The sequence below is a fragment of the Sinocyclocheilus grahami genome, unplaced genomic scaffold (assembly GCF_001515645.1).
Source record: "Sinocyclocheilus grahami isolate Dianchi unplaced genomic scaffold, SAMN03320097.WGS_v1.1 scaffold682.1, whole genome shotgun sequence".
NCBI lineage: Eukaryota > Metazoa > Chordata > Actinopteri > Cypriniformes > Cyprinidae > Sinocyclocheilus > Sinocyclocheilus grahami.
This window is the reverse complement of record NW_015505861.1, coordinates 911,731-929,475: the sequence shown is the minus strand read 5'-3', so window position 1 is coordinate 929,475 and position 17,745 is coordinate 911,731. Positions and strand designations below refer to the sequence as shown.

Below are 17,745 nucleotides of genomic sequence, written 5' to 3'. Positions count from 1 at the left end.
TCTATGGCAAAGTTGAATTTCACTCCAGTCTTCAGTGTCAAATGATCCTTCAGAAATCATTGTGCTGCTCAAGAAACATTTCTTATTATTATTATTATTAATGTTGAAAACAGTTGTACTGCTTAATATTTTCGTGAAAACCGTTACATTTTTTGTCAGGATTTTTTGCTGAGGAGACATTTCAAAAGAACAGCATTTATTTGAAATAGAAATCTTTTGTTACATTATGTTTTTACTGTCTGCTACATTTACAATGAATTCATGTCTAATGAAGAGTATTATTTCTAAAATACCATTGCTGGCTTAATTCATACGTTGTTTCAAGGATTCACCACCATATATTATAGAGGCAAGAACATATTCCCTATTCCTCAACAGTCCAATTTAAGATTTTTAAATGTAAAATGTGTCTGTTTTTTCCAGATTCGCAAACAGCAGAAGGAGCATGCAGAGCTGATAGAGGAGTACAGGGTTAAACAGCAGCAACAAGGTGGCATGCAGCCCGCAATGATGCATGGAATGCCACCAATGCAGCCTCATGCTGGTATGATGCCAATTGGGCCCCCAGTGAACCAACCTATGATGGGTCCCATGATGCCCATTCGTCTCCACCCTAGCCAACCAGATGCAGCTAATGTGAGCAACACAGCAGGTTGGCACCCTGGTGCACCTGTTCCCAGTGGAGGACCTCAGATGCCAGGAGTAATGCCCGCTCAAGTAGTGCAGGCACAGCCTCCGCAGCCGGCAATGGTCAGGCCCGGTCAGGAGCAGGCGGGGGGCATGAATTTCGACGATACCAACCCATTTAGCGAAGGCTTCCAGGAACGTGAGCGTAAGGAGCGACTACGCGAGCAGCAGGAGAGACAAAGGGTGCAGCTCATGAAGGAGGTGGAAAGGCAGCGGGTGAAACACTGCATGGAGCAACAGCAAGTCCCTAACTGCCAAGATGGCACCATGAGGGCCTTGTCCCAAATGCCTTTTTATAACCAGGAGCTACCGCAGGACTTCATACAGTCACCCAGAATGCAGCAGCAGATGCAAGGTCCACCATTTCCACAGCAGCAAGGCATGCAACCAGGGTTCGTTGGAGGACCATCCAGACCAATGATGGGTAACGGTCCATTCCCTCAGGAAATGGGACCGGGGTTTGTTTCTGAGAACCTAGCACCCCATGGGCTTAACTTTGTCCAAGCACAAGCTAGACCTCAGAGATATCCTGGGCCAAACATGATGCCTCAGAATCCAACTCAAGCGCATCAGTTTCCAATGGAGGGTCCCACGCCCTTGCCTCCAAACTTTCCAGGTCCCGGTCCGTCACTTATCCAGCTGTACTCCAACATCATTCCAGAGGAGAAGGGCAAGAAGAAAAGGAACCGCAAGAAGAAGAAAGATGATGATTGTGAGTCCCTGAGAGCTCCTTCCACACCTCACTCGGACCTGACAGCCCCGTTAACACCCTGCGTGTCAGATACATCATCCACACCGACAAGGAACCCAATGGTCTTTGGCGACCATGAGTTCTGCGAGACGTCCCAGCCTGGATCGTCTACACCAGGCTCCATGAGCAGCCAGCTCCACTCTGAGCTGGAGCGCCAGCTCTCTGAAGGCAGCTGTGGTGGAGGGCCAGAGATGGCCATGACCCAACAGGAGATGCATGACAGGATCCTGTCCAACATCAAATTGGAGAAGGTGGAGGCGAGTGACTGCCACGGGCATAAGGGAATGGAGATGGAAATGGGACTAGGCATGGTCAAGGTAGAGGGAGAGAGGGAAGGAATGCTGCCTCATCCTGCGAGCCAAAGTCCAGCCAACAGCTTCAAAGGAGATGCTGGGAATGAACTCCTCAAACACCTCCTGAAGAATAAGAGGACTCCACCTCCTGCACTGCCCCACCAGAGGTCTGAAGACCGTTTGAGGTCAGAGGAAGAGGGATCCACAGACTACAAAGCATTTCTGCGACAGAGCTCCATGGACAGCACTGGGGTGAGTGATTCAGGATGCATCATTTTCATTTTAATACATGTGTATTTATGAACTCTTTGTCTTAACGGTGTAATTTTTCCGTCCCCACAGACATTTTCAGATTCAAATCACCCTGATTTCCCTGGACCGTTACTTCCAGAGGACAAGAAGAAACAGAGGAACAAGAGGGCACCCAAGAATGGAGACAGACCCACTCCCCGCTGTAAAAAGCGGAAGAAAGAAGGGGACGAGAATCAAGCAGTGTATTCCTCTACTGAGCCAGTGATGACCCAGTTAAAACAGGTACGACGAAAAATCATTTTTATTTTCAGTCTGTCATAGCCCTGTCAGTAGGGATCCCTTCATAAACACCAAACAAGAAATGTGTTCTTTTTGACTCGCACTGCAGCTTATCATTTAGCATTATGAGCAATATTAATAGTGTTCATTTTTCATTATTCCATGGCAAAGTTGAATTTTACTCCAGTCTTCAGAGTCACATGATCTTTTATAAATCATAAATTGATTTTAATAATGTATTAGAAAATGTAGGAATCAACGTTAACTAAGATTAATAAATGCTTTAAAAGTATTTTCATTGTTAATTTGTCAACTAATGTAATTAACATAATGGAACCTTTTTGTAAAGTGTTTCTAAACCTTTCTAAATGTATCTTCTTTTGAGGACGTTTATGTATTTTTACTGAGGAAAAAAGACGAAATGCTAATAAAGAAAGTGATTTTTGCTGTAGCAAATCCACTCAATGTTAGATATCATACACTTTTTGCATTGCTATAATAATTTCTTGAGTTACGCCCGGTGGTCTGGTATATATGTGGTTGTCGAAGCCACTTTGTCATGCACTATGAGAAAGAGTCTAGCATGTTCTGCTTTTAATCTCAGACATGATTACAGACAGGAGAGGCTGTGCCATGTCAACTCATGTCTAGCGTATCATCACAATAGAAATCACAGTACAAAGGAGGGTGGTGCTGTGAGGCATTATGAACGCTCATCACATGAAAGAAAGTCACTGGTGTAGAGAATGAGCTCTATGACTGAGGAATCTGGAATCGACACAGCAATTTTAAAATCTCCTGAATTAAGTTTTCTCTATCAAAAAAGTTGCTCATTACATGTGTGTTTTGTTAGCAATTTAACATTTTTTTTGTCTTTTATTCATTAAATTGTTTGAAGAAAAAGTGACAAAGACATTTAAAATAATAAGAAGAGATGTTTCTTGAGCAGCAAATCAGCATATTAGAATTATTTCTGAAGGATCATGTGACACTGAAGACTATTGATGCTGAAAATGCAGCTTTGCATTGCAGGAATAAAATACATTTAAATAGAAAACTTTTAAAAATGTTTTAAATTGTAATGATATTTCACAGTAGAGTTTTACTGTATTTTTGCTCAAAATAAATGCAGCCTTGGTGTTCATAAGAGCATTTTAAAAACATTTAAATATCGTATTGACGCCAAACGTTTCAACAGTAAAGTTATTTTTTCTGTATTTTTGAGAGGGCACCCATATTTGGTTCAATCTAACTATATACTAAATCAATCAAATCAATTTAATTCTTTTTTAATAACATTTTAATATCTTTTAATAATTAAAGTATATTGTCTTTTAATATAATAGTACTTTAGTTTTTTGTCTTTTATTCATTAAATTGTTTGAAGACAATAAAGACATTTAAAATAATAAGAAGAGATGTTTCTTGAGCAGCAAATCAGCATATTAGAATTATTTCTGAAGGATCATGTGACACTGAAGACTATTGATGCTGAAAATGCAGCTTTGCATTGCAGGAATAAAATACATTTAAATAGAAAACTTTTAAAAATGTTTTAAATTGTAATGATATTTCACAGTAGAGTTTTACTGTATTTTTGCTCAAAATAAATGCAGCCTTGGTGTTCATAAGAGCATTTTAAAAACATTTAAATATCGTATTGACGCCAAACGTTTCAACAGTAAAGTTATTTTTTCTGTATTTTTGAGAGGGCACCCATATTTGGTTCAATCTAACTATATACTAAATCAATCAAATCAATTTAATTCTTTTTTAATAACATTTTAATATCTTTTAATAATTAAAGTATATTGTCTTTTAATATAATAGTAAATATCGTCACTGTGAAATAAAAAAATGTTTAAACGATTAAAGGGTCTTGGCATAAGATGCATCTCATACCTTTTGCTCATCACATGAGAAGTTGTCAGTTTTCTTAATAACATTCATATAGGACCTCATGAGTGCAGGTCTCTCTTCAAACACTTTTCTAAGCATGACCTTTATCTCACGTTTCCCTTGTGTCTCTCTTTGTCTCATCGTTTCACTGCACCAGCAGCTTTCTCTCTTGCCCCTAATGGAGCCTCTGGTGGGGGTGAACTTTGCCCATTTCGTGCCCTTTGGGGGCGGACAGCTGGACGGAGAGAGCCGTCTCTCGGGTACATTTGGGAGCGCCTCATTGGACGGTGTCTCTGACTATTACTCCCAGCTGATTTACAAGGTAATTAAGAGCAGCTAATAAAACACTCCATGATTACATTTGCTGCTGAAGCTTTTTTATGACCTACTTCAAGTTGCGTGACATCAGCAGTAAACTCCACTTATTAGATTTCATGTATGAGATGTGCAGATGGTCACTCATATTTCTCTCTCTCTGCAGCAGAATAATTTGAGTAACCCTCCCACACCTCCTGCCTCCCTGCCCCCGACTCCTCCTCCAGTGGCGCGCCAGAAGTTGCTCAATGGCTTTGCCACAACAGAGGAGCTTGCCAGCAAAGGTGGCGTCATTGTTGGCCATGATGGTGAACAAGTTATAGCAACAACCCAAAACATAGATAAAAATACATGTATTATAATATTCATAATGACACCAATGTTTTTGTTTGAACAGTCACCAAAGGGCTGCTTTCTCGACCGCTGCAGTTTAAGGCTGAGGAGGAGCTGCTGGCTCGAGCTCTGGCTCAGGGGCCCAAAACTGTGAATGTGCCGGCCTCTCTTCCCACCCCACCTCATAACAACCAGGAAGAACTCAGGTCAGTAGACAGATAACAAGAACTGGGATTACACTTCCCATTGATGTTTTTAACATTTCTGTTATATCAAAGTCTGACCTTCAAATGTGTATTTTCAGTAACCGAATAGTTATAATTGCAATTTTGCTAAGTTCTAGATGTATTAGCAGGGACCAGGGAGACTGGAGTAATGGCTAATGAAAATTCAGATTTCTTCAACATTAAGAAATCATGCTGACCTCATACTTTTTCATTTTGAATGATAGTGTACATAATTGTTTCCCTGTCATTTTGAGAAAGCACCCATATTTGATCCAAACTAAACAAAAACACCATATTTTTGAGAACATAGCTTAATATCTTTATGCTAATAAATATTAGCATCGCTATAAATGAATTTGTTTTGAATATTATAAGATTTAGCATTAGGTGTAAAATAAAGGGTTGATTCCTCATTTAGGGTAAGTTTTCTGTCCTCTAGGATGAATTTTATAGTGTTTAATTACTTTTTACTCTGTCTTTGTTTTTCCTAAGTTTTGAGACTGTTGAAAGTTAAAATGTCTCTGTTTTTGGCTTATCTCCTACACAGATTTTTAACTTCCCTCTATAATACATTTATAATGTTAAAACCAGAAGTTGTAATTGTACTGCCATACTTCAGAGTGAAGATCAGATTTTGTTTACATCATGATCTTAAAAGTCATGAAGATCGGTAAAAGTCAGTAACAATCGGTTTCTTTTTTTTTTCTTTTCTTTATAAGTTCTAACTGAATTGACTGCTAGCTAACCTTCGTCCAAGGCCAAATCCAAGCCCAACGCTTTCTCCAAAAACTGAAAAATGTCATTACAATCACACAATAAAAAAAAAAAAATGTACACCAAAATCCACTAGAAGGTTGATCAAGGCTTTGTTCAGCCTTTTATTCCAGAGCAAATGCTTTAACACAGATGAAACCCTTTTGAAGATAATGGAAAGGTAATGGAAACAAAATAGCACGTTGACAGAACTTTGAATGTGATTTGAATCTATTTTTCAGCATCTCAGTTAAAACGGCACAATGTATTTTTCTTATACACACAGGGGACAGGAGCACTGTGAAGACAGAGACACCCCAGACAGCTTTGTCCCGTCGTCTTCCCCAGAGAGTGTCGTTGGCATGGAGATCAGCCGCTATCCTGCTCTCTCATTGGTCAAGGAGGAGCCTCCTTCTCCAGCCCTGTCTCCAGTAATGCCAATGTTTCCTGTCTTTAGGGGCAAAGGTAATAAACTCTTTCCATTTTGTGCCTACGCTTACATTATAAATGGTCTGGGCTCTGCTGGGTGACCACAGCGGAATTTTTATTTATTTATTTTTTATCTGTTTTTGTTTATTCCTCTTATTTTGTAGGCTCAGAGTTCAGGTTACGAGAGGTCAAGATGGAGCCTTCATCAGTGTTCTTCGGCTCTCCATTTGGATCAGTGCAAAACGGCTCCAACACTGGACTGGTGTCCATCGCCATCACACTGAAGCCAGCAGCTGCCGAGGTGAGAAACAGTGATGTTTACCAGAGAAATCCGTTTCTATCCAAATCACTTGATGCACCACTGCAGAATGTCTCTTGAATGACAGTACAAGAGCATTACATCAAGTACAACAAAACATGGAAGAAGTACAGCCATTTCCCTTCTACAGAATGGGCAGATACACAAAATTTGACAGATAATTTAAATTCATATTACAAACAGTCAGTTGAAATGGAGCGAGCAGAAGTAGTATAAATAACTAGATTATTACATTGTCTGAAGAAAATGCGAGTTGTTTCTGCCAATAAGAAAAACCTGCTGCCTGAACCCTAAGTATAAGCCGTAAGAATAGTGATGCTTGCCTCAATAAACACAGCTACTACATTTCAAATAATGTATGATATAATATCTAAACCCCTCTAATTCTTCACTGTGGTCTTTCAGAACATCACTGATGTTGTTGCAGCCATTGCTGACCTGATCCGTGTGAAGATCCCCAGCAGCTATGAGGTCAGCAGCGGCCCGGGGGGAACTATGGGGGCCATCAAGACCTCGGTGGATCCACAGCGTCTGACCTCTGCACTTCACGAGCCGAATGGACTGCGGGCCACACAGCAAGCACCTCAACACCTGCAGCTTCTGCACAACCATATCAAAAGTGAGGAACACCTGCTTATCCATATTTTGTCACCATTAAATCTTTCTAACAGTGGTTTCAGGCCAAATATACGTCTTTGTCTACATAAAGATGTTCTCTGTGTTATCCTTGACATCGGATATGTATAATGCAACATAAAGGTGATTTAAAATTATTTTGGTTTTAGTATTTTAAGAAGAAAAAAAAAAAAAGTTGGGCTTGTAAATTAAATGTTTAAAAGTCTCTTATGCTCACCAAGGCTGCATTTAAATTCTGTAGAAACAGTGATATAGTGAAAAATTATTACGAATTGAAATATTTGTTTTCTGTTTAAATACATATTTTAAAATGTAGTTTATTTCTGTGATGCATAGCTTAACATCATTACTCTAGTCTACAGTGTCACATGATCCTTCTGAAATCATTTTTATATGAGCTGCTGCTCAAGAAACATTCCTTATTATTATCAACATTGAAGACAGATGTTCTGCTTAATATTTTTGTGGAAACTATGGTTTTTTTAGCAGGATTCTTTGATGAATAGACTGTTTAAAAGAACAGCATTTATTTGGAATATAAATCTTTTTAACATTATGAATGTTTACACTCTCACCTCACCATATATATATATATATATATATATTGATCAAATCAAAAATCCAAATAAACATTTTATATTTATATATAATATATAAAACACTTTTGTTACATTATGCCTGACAATGATGGAACAATGAGTAAATGAATAACTGAATAAATAAATCAATAAATTTTATGGTGCATAATACATACATGGATACAGAATGTAGTGGTAGAATTAACCTGATTGGTACACAGTTGCATTCAGCATGTTTACACAAATACAATTATAGGATAGCAATCAGGAATTGTTTATCCATCACTTGTTAACTGTGCAGTATTGTGTCTGTGTCTGCTGATGGAAAATCACTATTGATTTTGTGAACGATTGGAGAAGCTACTTAAACACAGTAGTGATCTTGGCCTGAACTCCATCCTATTGAAGTCTGCTCATCTGTGTCAGATACTCACTTAATGAATGTACTGAATCAGATTACAAACCTCAATACAAAATTACACCACTTTCATTGCAGGGAAATGACACGGCTCTCTATTATTGTTGTGTAATTGCTGTTTTTGCGCTAATCAGAGCTGGTAGGAAGAACCTCTTCTGTTTATTGACAACTGTGGATCTCTTTCAGGTCTTGTTGGTGGTAGAGCGCAGAATAAGAAGATACAGCAAAACCCAGGACCGAAGCAACAATGGTGTCAACACTGTAAAGTGGTTGTCTTGGGCAATGGCGTGAGAAAAATTACCAAAGATGAGCAGGGCAAAGCACAGGTATGAATATGTTATTTTAGTTTTCCCTTAGTGAATTCAAAAGGGCATTTGAAACCCATTTTAGTTCTGAAATGTGACATATTTCCAAGTGAAATGTAGGGTGGGACTTTATTGTATTGAGTGGGAATTGATTGGATCGTTGTGTCATGAACAGAAAATGAACATGCTAAGTATATTCTGGGTTTCGGGTGTGTGCCTAAATGGTTAAATACACACAAAAAATATGCCAAAATGCCCGCCTTGGCCAGTATTCACATTAACAAAATTACTAATGTCTTAGGTTAACATAAACAGTTGGGAGAAAATAGGATTTGTGTCAGTATATTAGATCAGTGCGTTAGGTCTTAAAGTGACAGCAGCCTAAAAAACCTGCTGCTGTCTGTCATTAATGTTAATCAGACTACAAAAGAAAAAAGAGAAAAGCTTTTTTTTTGTAATTTTATAATAAAAAATCTATGTATATTTCATTCTTACAATGTTGTATTTTACATTTGATTACTTTAAAGATTACTTTCAGATTGCATTGTTTCGGTAGTATTTCTTACCTGAATACTACTGAATACTTGCTTGAAAAAGTATTGTTTATTTAATTTCTATCTTTGTACTGTTGTATTTATTTGTTCTGCTGCTTGTCATACTGTGTTCTGTTCTGTGTTTCTTTAGTTATAGGGCCTGCTAGTTTTAACTGCTCAGTAACTTGCAAATTAGTCTTAAAAACCAACATTAAAAATACTCATGTGGTCATGGATCGTAATCCTACCTAGAAATATTACAATATGATATTTTTGCCATATTGCCCACCCCTAGGATGCATAATTACATCTGCAGGAAAGTAATTTTTCAGAAGCGAAACAACTTGCATTATTACATGCAATTAAAGAAAGACAAGACAAGCATTTTTAAACCCCGATGTCCTCCTCTGATTTCTCCCAGGAGTCTCCGTTATGTTCGGATGGTGGTTTGGTGTTCTGCAGTCATAGCTGTCTCATTCTGCACTCATCATCCTCTCAGTCCAATGGGAACGCCGACACCAAGGTTTGTTTTCTCTGTCATAATCCATATGCAAACAGCATGGCTGATTTTATTTGACTGATGAATAAATTGCTCTTGATTACGCATGATGAATGTTGCACGCATTTCATGTTTCTGTGTTGCGTTTCCAGGCATCTGCTGCTCTACTTCCTGAAAGTGCTTTGAAACAGAGTCCCTCTAAAGTCCAGCACCAGTACAGCAACAACATGTCCTCACTGGATGTCCACTGCCTGGCCCAACTCCAGCCCAAACCGTCCCCTTCCTCTCTGAATCGTCACACGGGTTTCACCCCAGCTGAGGCGGCTCAAGCGATCAAGATAGAATCCAAACCTGAAAGCATATCGGAGAGCCATTTTAAAATGATGGTAAAGCTTAAACCACATTCCCAGAGCCACATGGAAGACAAACCATGGCATCACGGCAAAAGGTGGAAAGGCCTGTGCTGGCGAAAGTGGACGGTACACATCACGATGCCAAAAGTTGCCACCCAAACATCGGAGTCAGAAGTTGAGGAGCTTTTGCAGCAGCTCAACTCATCTCTGCGGCCGTGCTCAACCACCCTCGATCGGCGCCGCTGCTGCTTCTGCCAACAGATAGGCGATGGGATGACAGATGGCCCAGCCAGGCTGCTCAACCTGGACTTGGACACCTGGGTGCACCTCAACTGCGCCCTCTGGTCCTCGGAGGTCTATGAGACGCAAGCGGGGGCCCTGATCAATGTGGAATTGGCTCGTCAACGAGGGCAAACGGTGGTTTGTGTGTTCTGTCAGCGCTTGGGTGCCACCAGTGGCTGCCATCGGCTGCGCTGCCTCAACATCTACCACTTCACCTGTGCCCTGCAGGCCGGCTGTACATTTTTCAAGGATAAGACGATGCTGTGCCACCAGCACCGGCCGCGAGGATCTGGCACCGCCACCGGGTTGCACTTAGAACAGCAGCTGCGCTGCTTCTCCGTGTTCCGCCGCGTGTTTGTGCAGCGCGATGAGCTACGACAGTTAGCGGCGGCCGTACAGCAGCCTGAACGTGGCCATACTTTCAGAGTGGGCAGTTTGCTTTTCCATGCGATGGGTCAGCTGCCACCTACCCTGCTGCCCACGTTTCATTCGTCCATAGCCATCTTTCCACCTGGCTACGAGGCGAGCCGGCTCTACTGGAGCATGCGGCACGGCCAGAAGCGCTGCCGGTACGTCTGCTCTGTGGAAGAGCATGAGGGGCGTCCTGAATTCAGCATCCGTGTCATTGAGCAGGGCTTCGAGGATCTGGTGCTGACTGACACCACTGCTAAAGGTACAGCCATCACAGTCTCTATTCGATTAATTATGTCACATATACTGATATAAAAGCTGACAGAGTTTCCACGGGTCAGTTAAAATGTCTTAAATTCAGTTTGATCAAATTTACAGTCGTAAAAAGTCTTAAATGTCTTAATTATCACTTTAAAAGGTCTTAAATTTGGGAATGAAAAACACAAAATTGCAATACGGCCTAGTCAGATTATTAAACTTCAAATGGCTATGATTTAATGAAAGTAAAAACATGGCACTGTTGCACAGTCTACCGGCCCGCAGTTTCAGAGCAGTTTGCGGTCAGTGAATCACTTGTGCATTGCCAGTGCCAGTAGATTGCTGCGGATGAATTATGACAATGTTTACTTTGTGGCATTTATATGTTGTAAGTGGTTGTAAGAGTGCATATTCTATCTCTATCACCTTTTCTATGAGCAGCTGGAAATAGTTAAACAGCGACATTTCAAAATAAATCAGGGTGTTTATCAGGCTTGTGTATAATTACAAGTCCTGCATTATGCATAAAGTATTTTTTTCTGGTTATTATTGCTATTTTGGTTACTTAAACTGTATCTGGCATTTAATTCAACATAAACTAACTTCTCTGTTTTGCCCCCTCCCAAAAAAAAGACTATAAACATTAAACGCATTCAATATAGAGATTTTACTAGCACAGGCTTAAAATTATGCCTTTCTTTAAACACATTATTGTATATTGTTTGGCCTCTGATTCATATATATTGATAAATCAATAGATAAGATAAACCAATTTCATTATATGTTATATATTAAATAGAACATCTAAAATAGTATTTTAAATTTGCAACTACCCTGTTTTGATAATAAGATGTATTAAGTCTTTAATGAATGTGTGCCTCAGCTTAAGAATCTCAATACATGATTTATTTTGAGATTGTTTGGGATTATTCTGTGTGGACTGTGTGGAGTATTCTTAAAAACATCTTTAAAAGTCTTACATTTGAGCTCTGCAGATACCCTGAGCAAATATTTTTGTATTTTAGTATTATTTTGAAATGTATGATCGATCAGAACTATGATATGATAAACATTAAACATCTCTCATAAAATAACAAGTAAAAACCAGACTAAAACAGTAACAAGGCATAACATCATATTGAAACAGCAGCTTTAATGTTCAAAAAGGGTGTACAAAAATAACTACAAACTTGCCTTTTGTCTCCAAACTAAGTGATGTTTTGGCCGCAATCTGCTGCCAATAGAGTTACTCTAAAGTCCACTTTCAATTCTGAAATGAGTGTAAAAGGACTGTTCTCTGTGCATTCACATTGTAACTGAACATTAAAGTGGACTCGGATGCCTTTTTGTTGTGCACATATTTCAAATCACCCTGAGACTACCAAAAAAAAAACTTTTATGAGCCCCATATACACTCTGAATGTGTAGTAGAAGACAACACAAAGTGCTGCCCCAAAATACCCACATGCATCCCATAAAACTATATCCCATAGTTTTTTGAAGTTCAATAATCACGCTATGCCATATCACAATTTAAATTTCAGCGTGATTGTGTAGCTCTCATTTAAAGCCAGTTAAAGATAATCTCAACAGTCCTACCTGCGACAGCGACATGATGTTTTTTTTTTTTTTTTTTTTTGTGTGCTCTAGGAGTCTGGGACAAGGTTCTTGGGCCCGTGGCTGAGAGGAGGGCTGAGACGGGCATGCTGAGACTCTTCCCCGTCTATCTGAAGGGAGAGGACCTGTTTGGGCTCACCATCTCAGCAGTTACCCGCATTGTTGAATCGGTTAGTACGGTCAGCCTCAGTATCACTCACTGCATATTGTAAAGTGAGATTCCCAGTTACATGCAGTTTGTTATGATGAGCTGATTTTCTGATTTGTCACTCTATTGTAGCTGCCGGGTGTGGAGGCGTGCTCGAGGTATCGATTCCGTTATGGGCGTAATCCCATGTTGGTGCTTCCACTGTCCATCAATCCATCTGGTTGCGCTCGTTCTGAGTTGCAGACGTACCCCCATCATGAGAGGTCAGTAGCTGCATTTTGTTAATAAGAAGCTGCATTTTGTAAAAAGAGTGTTTCAGTATTGGGAAAAATTAAGGTTCGGTCACATAAACAAAATTTCAGCAAAAATTGCATGTGCAAAAAACTGTTTCTGCGGGTCTTAACTCTTAATTTGCCCTTCTGAAGATTAAAAGTTCTTAAACTGTAGCAGAAAGTCTTAAAATTGAACAAAATGGAGTTCATGCTTAAAGCAAAAACAGGTATCTGTCAAAAGGGCCTGAAAACTTGTTTTCCCTTTGAATGAAGTTGATTTTTCTGACCCCTTTGACAGATCTTAAATTCACTTCGTTTTGATCAGTTTTTCAGAACAAGACTTCTTATCTTCTGTCGTTTTGCTTCTCAATGTATCTTGATTTAAGAAACTTTAAAAATAAGACAAAAATATAGAGGAAGAACATCAAGTTTTAGCAATATAATCAGAAGGTACACTAAAAGTTATTATCAATTCTAGTTAAGCTATTTTTGTTTGTAAAATTAATTAAAAATTAATGGAGATCTGTTGGAAGTTGTATTTTCAAAATGTTACATACAGTTCCTTTTGTGCTCCCTGGACATTTACATTCAGAGAATATACTGACATATTGTTTTTCCTTTAATTTAATCCTTATATTCGCTTTAATTAGTCTTAAAATGGTCTTAAAATGTCCTGCAGTTTAGGGCTGTCAAAAAATAAATAGAATTTCGAATATTCGTCGAATTTAAAATAAAAATCCACATTTTAGGTGTGCGTTAAGGAGGCAGCCTTATCAGTGGCGCACCGCACGAGATGCGATGACGGTGTAAGTGTCGTTGCATTATAATGTTTTTGTTAGCCTGTCTAGTTGAAGCCACTAGATGCGGCGCTGATGCGTTATTGATTACAAATATTGTGGGGAAAAAGAACATCAATGCGGAGAAGATCTTGTTTACGTCAAAACTGAAACCAAGCCGTTCACACAGAACACATATTTTGCGCATTTTCTAGAGGGACATCTATCACTGTTGCACTCGCGTCTCGCACAAGAGAACCGCATGTTTAGAAAGCCATGTAAAATTAATGCAAGTTCAACTTTGAAAAAACATATCTCGAGACTTAATGGCGGGGTTTTTTCCCCATCTCACTGCAACTCATGTTTTTAAATGAAAAATGTGCTGTGTGATTGGCTTTCGGCCCTTTGTATTAAACTATGAATACATACATGATGCTGTTTTGTTTATAGTTGTTTAAGCAACTTACTTAATTATAATTGGTTTATAAACATTATTTTAAACATTATGCACTTTTTTCACAGATAGTCATGTTATCTTATGCTCGATGCGCCCTCTTTTGGCTTTTCTTTACCCTAACTGAAATTATGCATTTTAAATTCTAATATAATTCGAATTTTGATAATATTTAAGCACAAAATTCGAATTTAGTTTTTCAGCCATTTTGACAGCCCTACTGCAGGTCCATTGTTGTTGTCAATAGAGATGTTGGTCAATTTGCATGACCAGCTTGAATACAAGCGAAATCTGTGTGAGGAACGTAAGGACGAAAAAGGGCACGGTGAAAGATTTCCTCATGCATGTATTATTTAATGGGTGACCTTTACTTTTTGAGTTGAGGAACATAAATAATGTTTTCTTTCTGTTTCTGTCATCGCCGCCTTACAGGCTGAAGATCCTCTCCGTGTGGTCCAGAGCATCTCATTGCATCCAGAACTCAACGGTGGCAGAGAGAGGATCTTCTCACAGCAAGCACTTTGTGCACTCGAAGTCATCTCAGTACCGCCGACTGACCAGCGACTGGAAGACAAACGTGTATCTGGCACACTCTCGCATCCAGGTGACTCCATGCACACGAGCGCTTTGTGAAGAACATGTTTGATCATCTCACCCGTCTGATGCACATTGGCAAAAGCTGACTGAAATTGCCAGATTCAAGTTTTAAGGGATTCAGATAGGCCTTGAAATACTCAGTGTGCCTTGAGTAGTGACTACAGTTTCTGTCATTCCTCTAAGAGTGTCTTAATGTGAAATGTCTCTTTTAAGCCTGTATTATTGGCATTCCTCCCTCTGGCACAGTTGTGCGGTCATCTAAAAGAGCCACAGCTGATCCAGTGTCACTTCCAGTTCGCTGCCGAGCTTTTTGCATAAAAACTGCTAAATCACCGAGTCATATCTGATGTCTCATTCAGTCAGCTGTACAAACCTGTGTGTTAATTGAAGCAGGGTAGAATGCAATGGTCAGGTCAGTCTGGATCCAGGTCACATTTGCCCCCACCAAAAAAAATATATATTTTGCATATGGAAATGAAGTGATTCTCATTAGAGTACCATTAATATACTGTAAAAAATATGCATTGTACTGTAAAAGTGCTGTACTACAATATTTAAAAAAATTCATTGCCATGATGTATAAATTAATTCACATTTTAAATCAATTTAAATTACATTTTTTTTCCACATTACAGTAATGACAATTGGACAAAATGTGAATAATAGTTATAAAAATAACGTCACAATGCAAAATAATCTTAATGACATGAAATAGGCTTAATTTTATCAACTATATAGTTTATCTACTATATATATATATATATATATATATATCATTTGTTCTTTTTTTGTTTGTTTTTTTACCACCCAGAGATGGTTCATAAAGTTTTAAATATGGATTTTTTTTTTTACACAAATGCATCTATTCACTTCATATACACCTAGGATGGATTATTATCCAGAAGTGAGCTAAACCTGACAAAACCTTTTTATCATTTGTAAAAAATTATATAAAAATAAAGTTTCTAAAAATGCAGAAAGTTTTGTGTTATTGTTTGGATATATTGTTTAGAACTAGCTATATACAAAAACAATAGAATACAAAAAGTCAATGAAATGTCCCAAGTAAACGTGTGTGTATACCGATTATTCAGATTTTCCCAGAACCTGAGTGCAAACCTGGCAAACCTTTTGGGGATGTCCTCGTTTGTATAAACAGTATAAAAAAAGAAAGTTTTTAAAGAAAAAAAGAAGAAAGTTTTCAGTTATGGTTAGCTTATAGTATTTATATGTAGCTGTATATAAAACAGCGTAAGCCTATGGAATATGCCCATTGTGACTAAACGTGTGTGAGCTCTAGCCTTGGGTGTGGATGCATGTCTAATGTGTCTCATGTCTGCAGGGTCTTGGGCTGTTTGCAGCGCGTGACATTGAGAAGCAGACCATGGTGATTGAATACATGGGGGATATTCTGCGCGCTGAGGTGGCCATGGGGAAAGAGCTGCAGTACAAGGCTAAGGTAAAGCTCGCTCAACCACTGAGGGAATAGCGCTGGGAATAATGTTGCCTTGACTTCGAAATGCATTTGTATAAATCTGTGTGGATTTCTCCCACAGAACCGCCCAGCATACATGTTCCGCATCGACAGCGAGCGAGTTATCGATGCAACCCGGTCTGGAAGCCCTGCAAGGTAAGAAATGAACTTGGCTTCTCATATCAGCTTTCAAATGTGTACATTACTTATGGGAGCAAATAAAAAATAAATACTGCCCCCAAACGTATGAATGGTAGTGTATTTGGACAAAACCCCTTAAGTTCAATTTGAGTTCAATTTATCCCGTAGGTACATCAATCATTCATGCTCGCCGAACTGTGTGGCTGAGGTTGTGACATTCGAGCGGGGCCACAAGATCATCATCAGTGCCGCCCGCAGGATTGATAGGGGAGAAGAGGTAAGGAAGAGGGAATTCACTGAAAATGAACTGCACCCCTAAAAGTCTTTTATTTTTATGCACCTTAAATGAAATATGCACATCAAGTAATGATGCAAACATGCACCTGAAATTAGCGTTGTGATGCACAGTACAGTATTGCAGGGCGGTTCTGCTAGATTGTGAAGGATGCAGCAGACCTCTGCAATCGGGCATAAAATCAGTTATCAACAAATTGGACTGAACCATCTGAAACAGTTCGTGGCTCAAGCCAGCACAGGTCTAAAGAGGCTCTGGATTACACATGTAATAATGTTGTATATAATGTTTCTTGCACAGACTGATTGTTTCGCTTCGTAAGACCTCAATATATCATCAGGGGCAATGGGTATTATTTTTGTCTTGCCTGTATATGCTTTTTTGTCTCTATCAAAGTGACGGTAGCTGCTGACTTGCATTTTATGAATTACCAAGGACCACAGTTTCAGCTAAAACACTTCTTTACTGTTCTTCTGAATTCATCTCCCTTTTAAAGCAACTGTATGTGTATTTTTGCAACTTCTGAGCATTTGTTGCTATCGTAAAGCAGCCTGCCTTTTTGCTGAGTTTCCTACCTGCTCACCAAACTTCCAAACTCCCAGAACAGATGTTTGAGAAAGAGACCATGTACCATCAGAATGATTTTGAAATTAATACAGTTGCTTTAAAGTTGATTTTTAAAACACTATTTTAATTACACTGTTAAATGTCAGTACCGGCCTTCCTACTATACATACTATTCTGTGGACCGTTCAGCATAATTCTGATCCAGACACATTCTGTTTCCCCGCCAGTGTTTTTGAAAAAGTTGCCAGCCACCACCAACATTTTTGATGATTTTCACTCAAATTTCATGGCCCCCAGAATATTTTGTTTTATGAATATCTGAACCCTGGATCGACATTTCACTCTGTAACATTAGGCAAAACATTTCATTTATATGCTGTTTATTGTTGATGATCACATTGTTTTTCATATGCATACATACGAGATCGCTCCTTTCTGCGTCTTCCTCGCATGTGTTTTTGAGCGGCACATTCTAGACTCATTCAGGAGATGCGTAATAGCGCCCCGAGCGTATAACAGCGAGAACGCGGAAAATTCCGTGTTTAGCGGGGAAAGAGTTAAAGGGGTCATATGATGCTGCTAAAAAGAACATTA

At 39.1% G+C, this 17,745-nt stretch overlaps 1 protein-coding gene across 1 annotated transcript in view; it reads left to right on the top strand.

Annotated features, from left to right (window-relative positions):
- LOC107559353 (histone-lysine N-methyltransferase 2C-like) overlaps window positions 1-17,745 on the top strand; it is a 104,630-nt gene that overhangs the window by 76,289 nt on the left and 10,596 nt on the right. Inside the window, exons 36-52 of the mRNA XM_016243137.1 lie at window positions 424-1,983; window positions 2,074-2,265; window positions 4,319-4,483; window positions 4,643-4,784; window positions 4,874-5,015; window positions 6,076-6,254; window positions 6,383-6,519; window positions 6,943-7,156; window positions 8,356-8,495; window positions 9,429-9,530; window positions 9,659-10,814; window positions 12,461-12,597; window positions 12,708-12,838; window positions 14,510-14,681; window positions 16,017-16,133; window positions 16,231-16,304; window positions 16,458-16,566. Coding sequence (XP_016098623.1) covers window positions 424-1,983; window positions 2,074-2,265; window positions 4,319-4,483; window positions 4,643-4,784; window positions 4,874-5,015; window positions 6,076-6,254; window positions 6,383-6,519; window positions 6,943-7,156; window positions 8,356-8,495; window positions 9,429-9,530; window positions 9,659-10,814; window positions 12,461-12,597; window positions 12,708-12,838; window positions 14,510-14,681; window positions 16,017-16,133; window positions 16,231-16,304; window positions 16,458-16,566 — 4,869 coding nt within the window. The remainder of the gene's footprint in view (window positions 1-423; window positions 1,984-2,073; window positions 2,266-4,318; window positions 4,484-4,642; window positions 4,785-4,873; window positions 5,016-6,075; window positions 6,255-6,382; window positions 6,520-6,942; window positions 7,157-8,355; window positions 8,496-9,428; window positions 9,531-9,658; window positions 10,815-12,460; window positions 12,598-12,707; window positions 12,839-14,509; window positions 14,682-16,016; window positions 16,134-16,230; window positions 16,305-16,457; window positions 16,567-17,745) is intronic.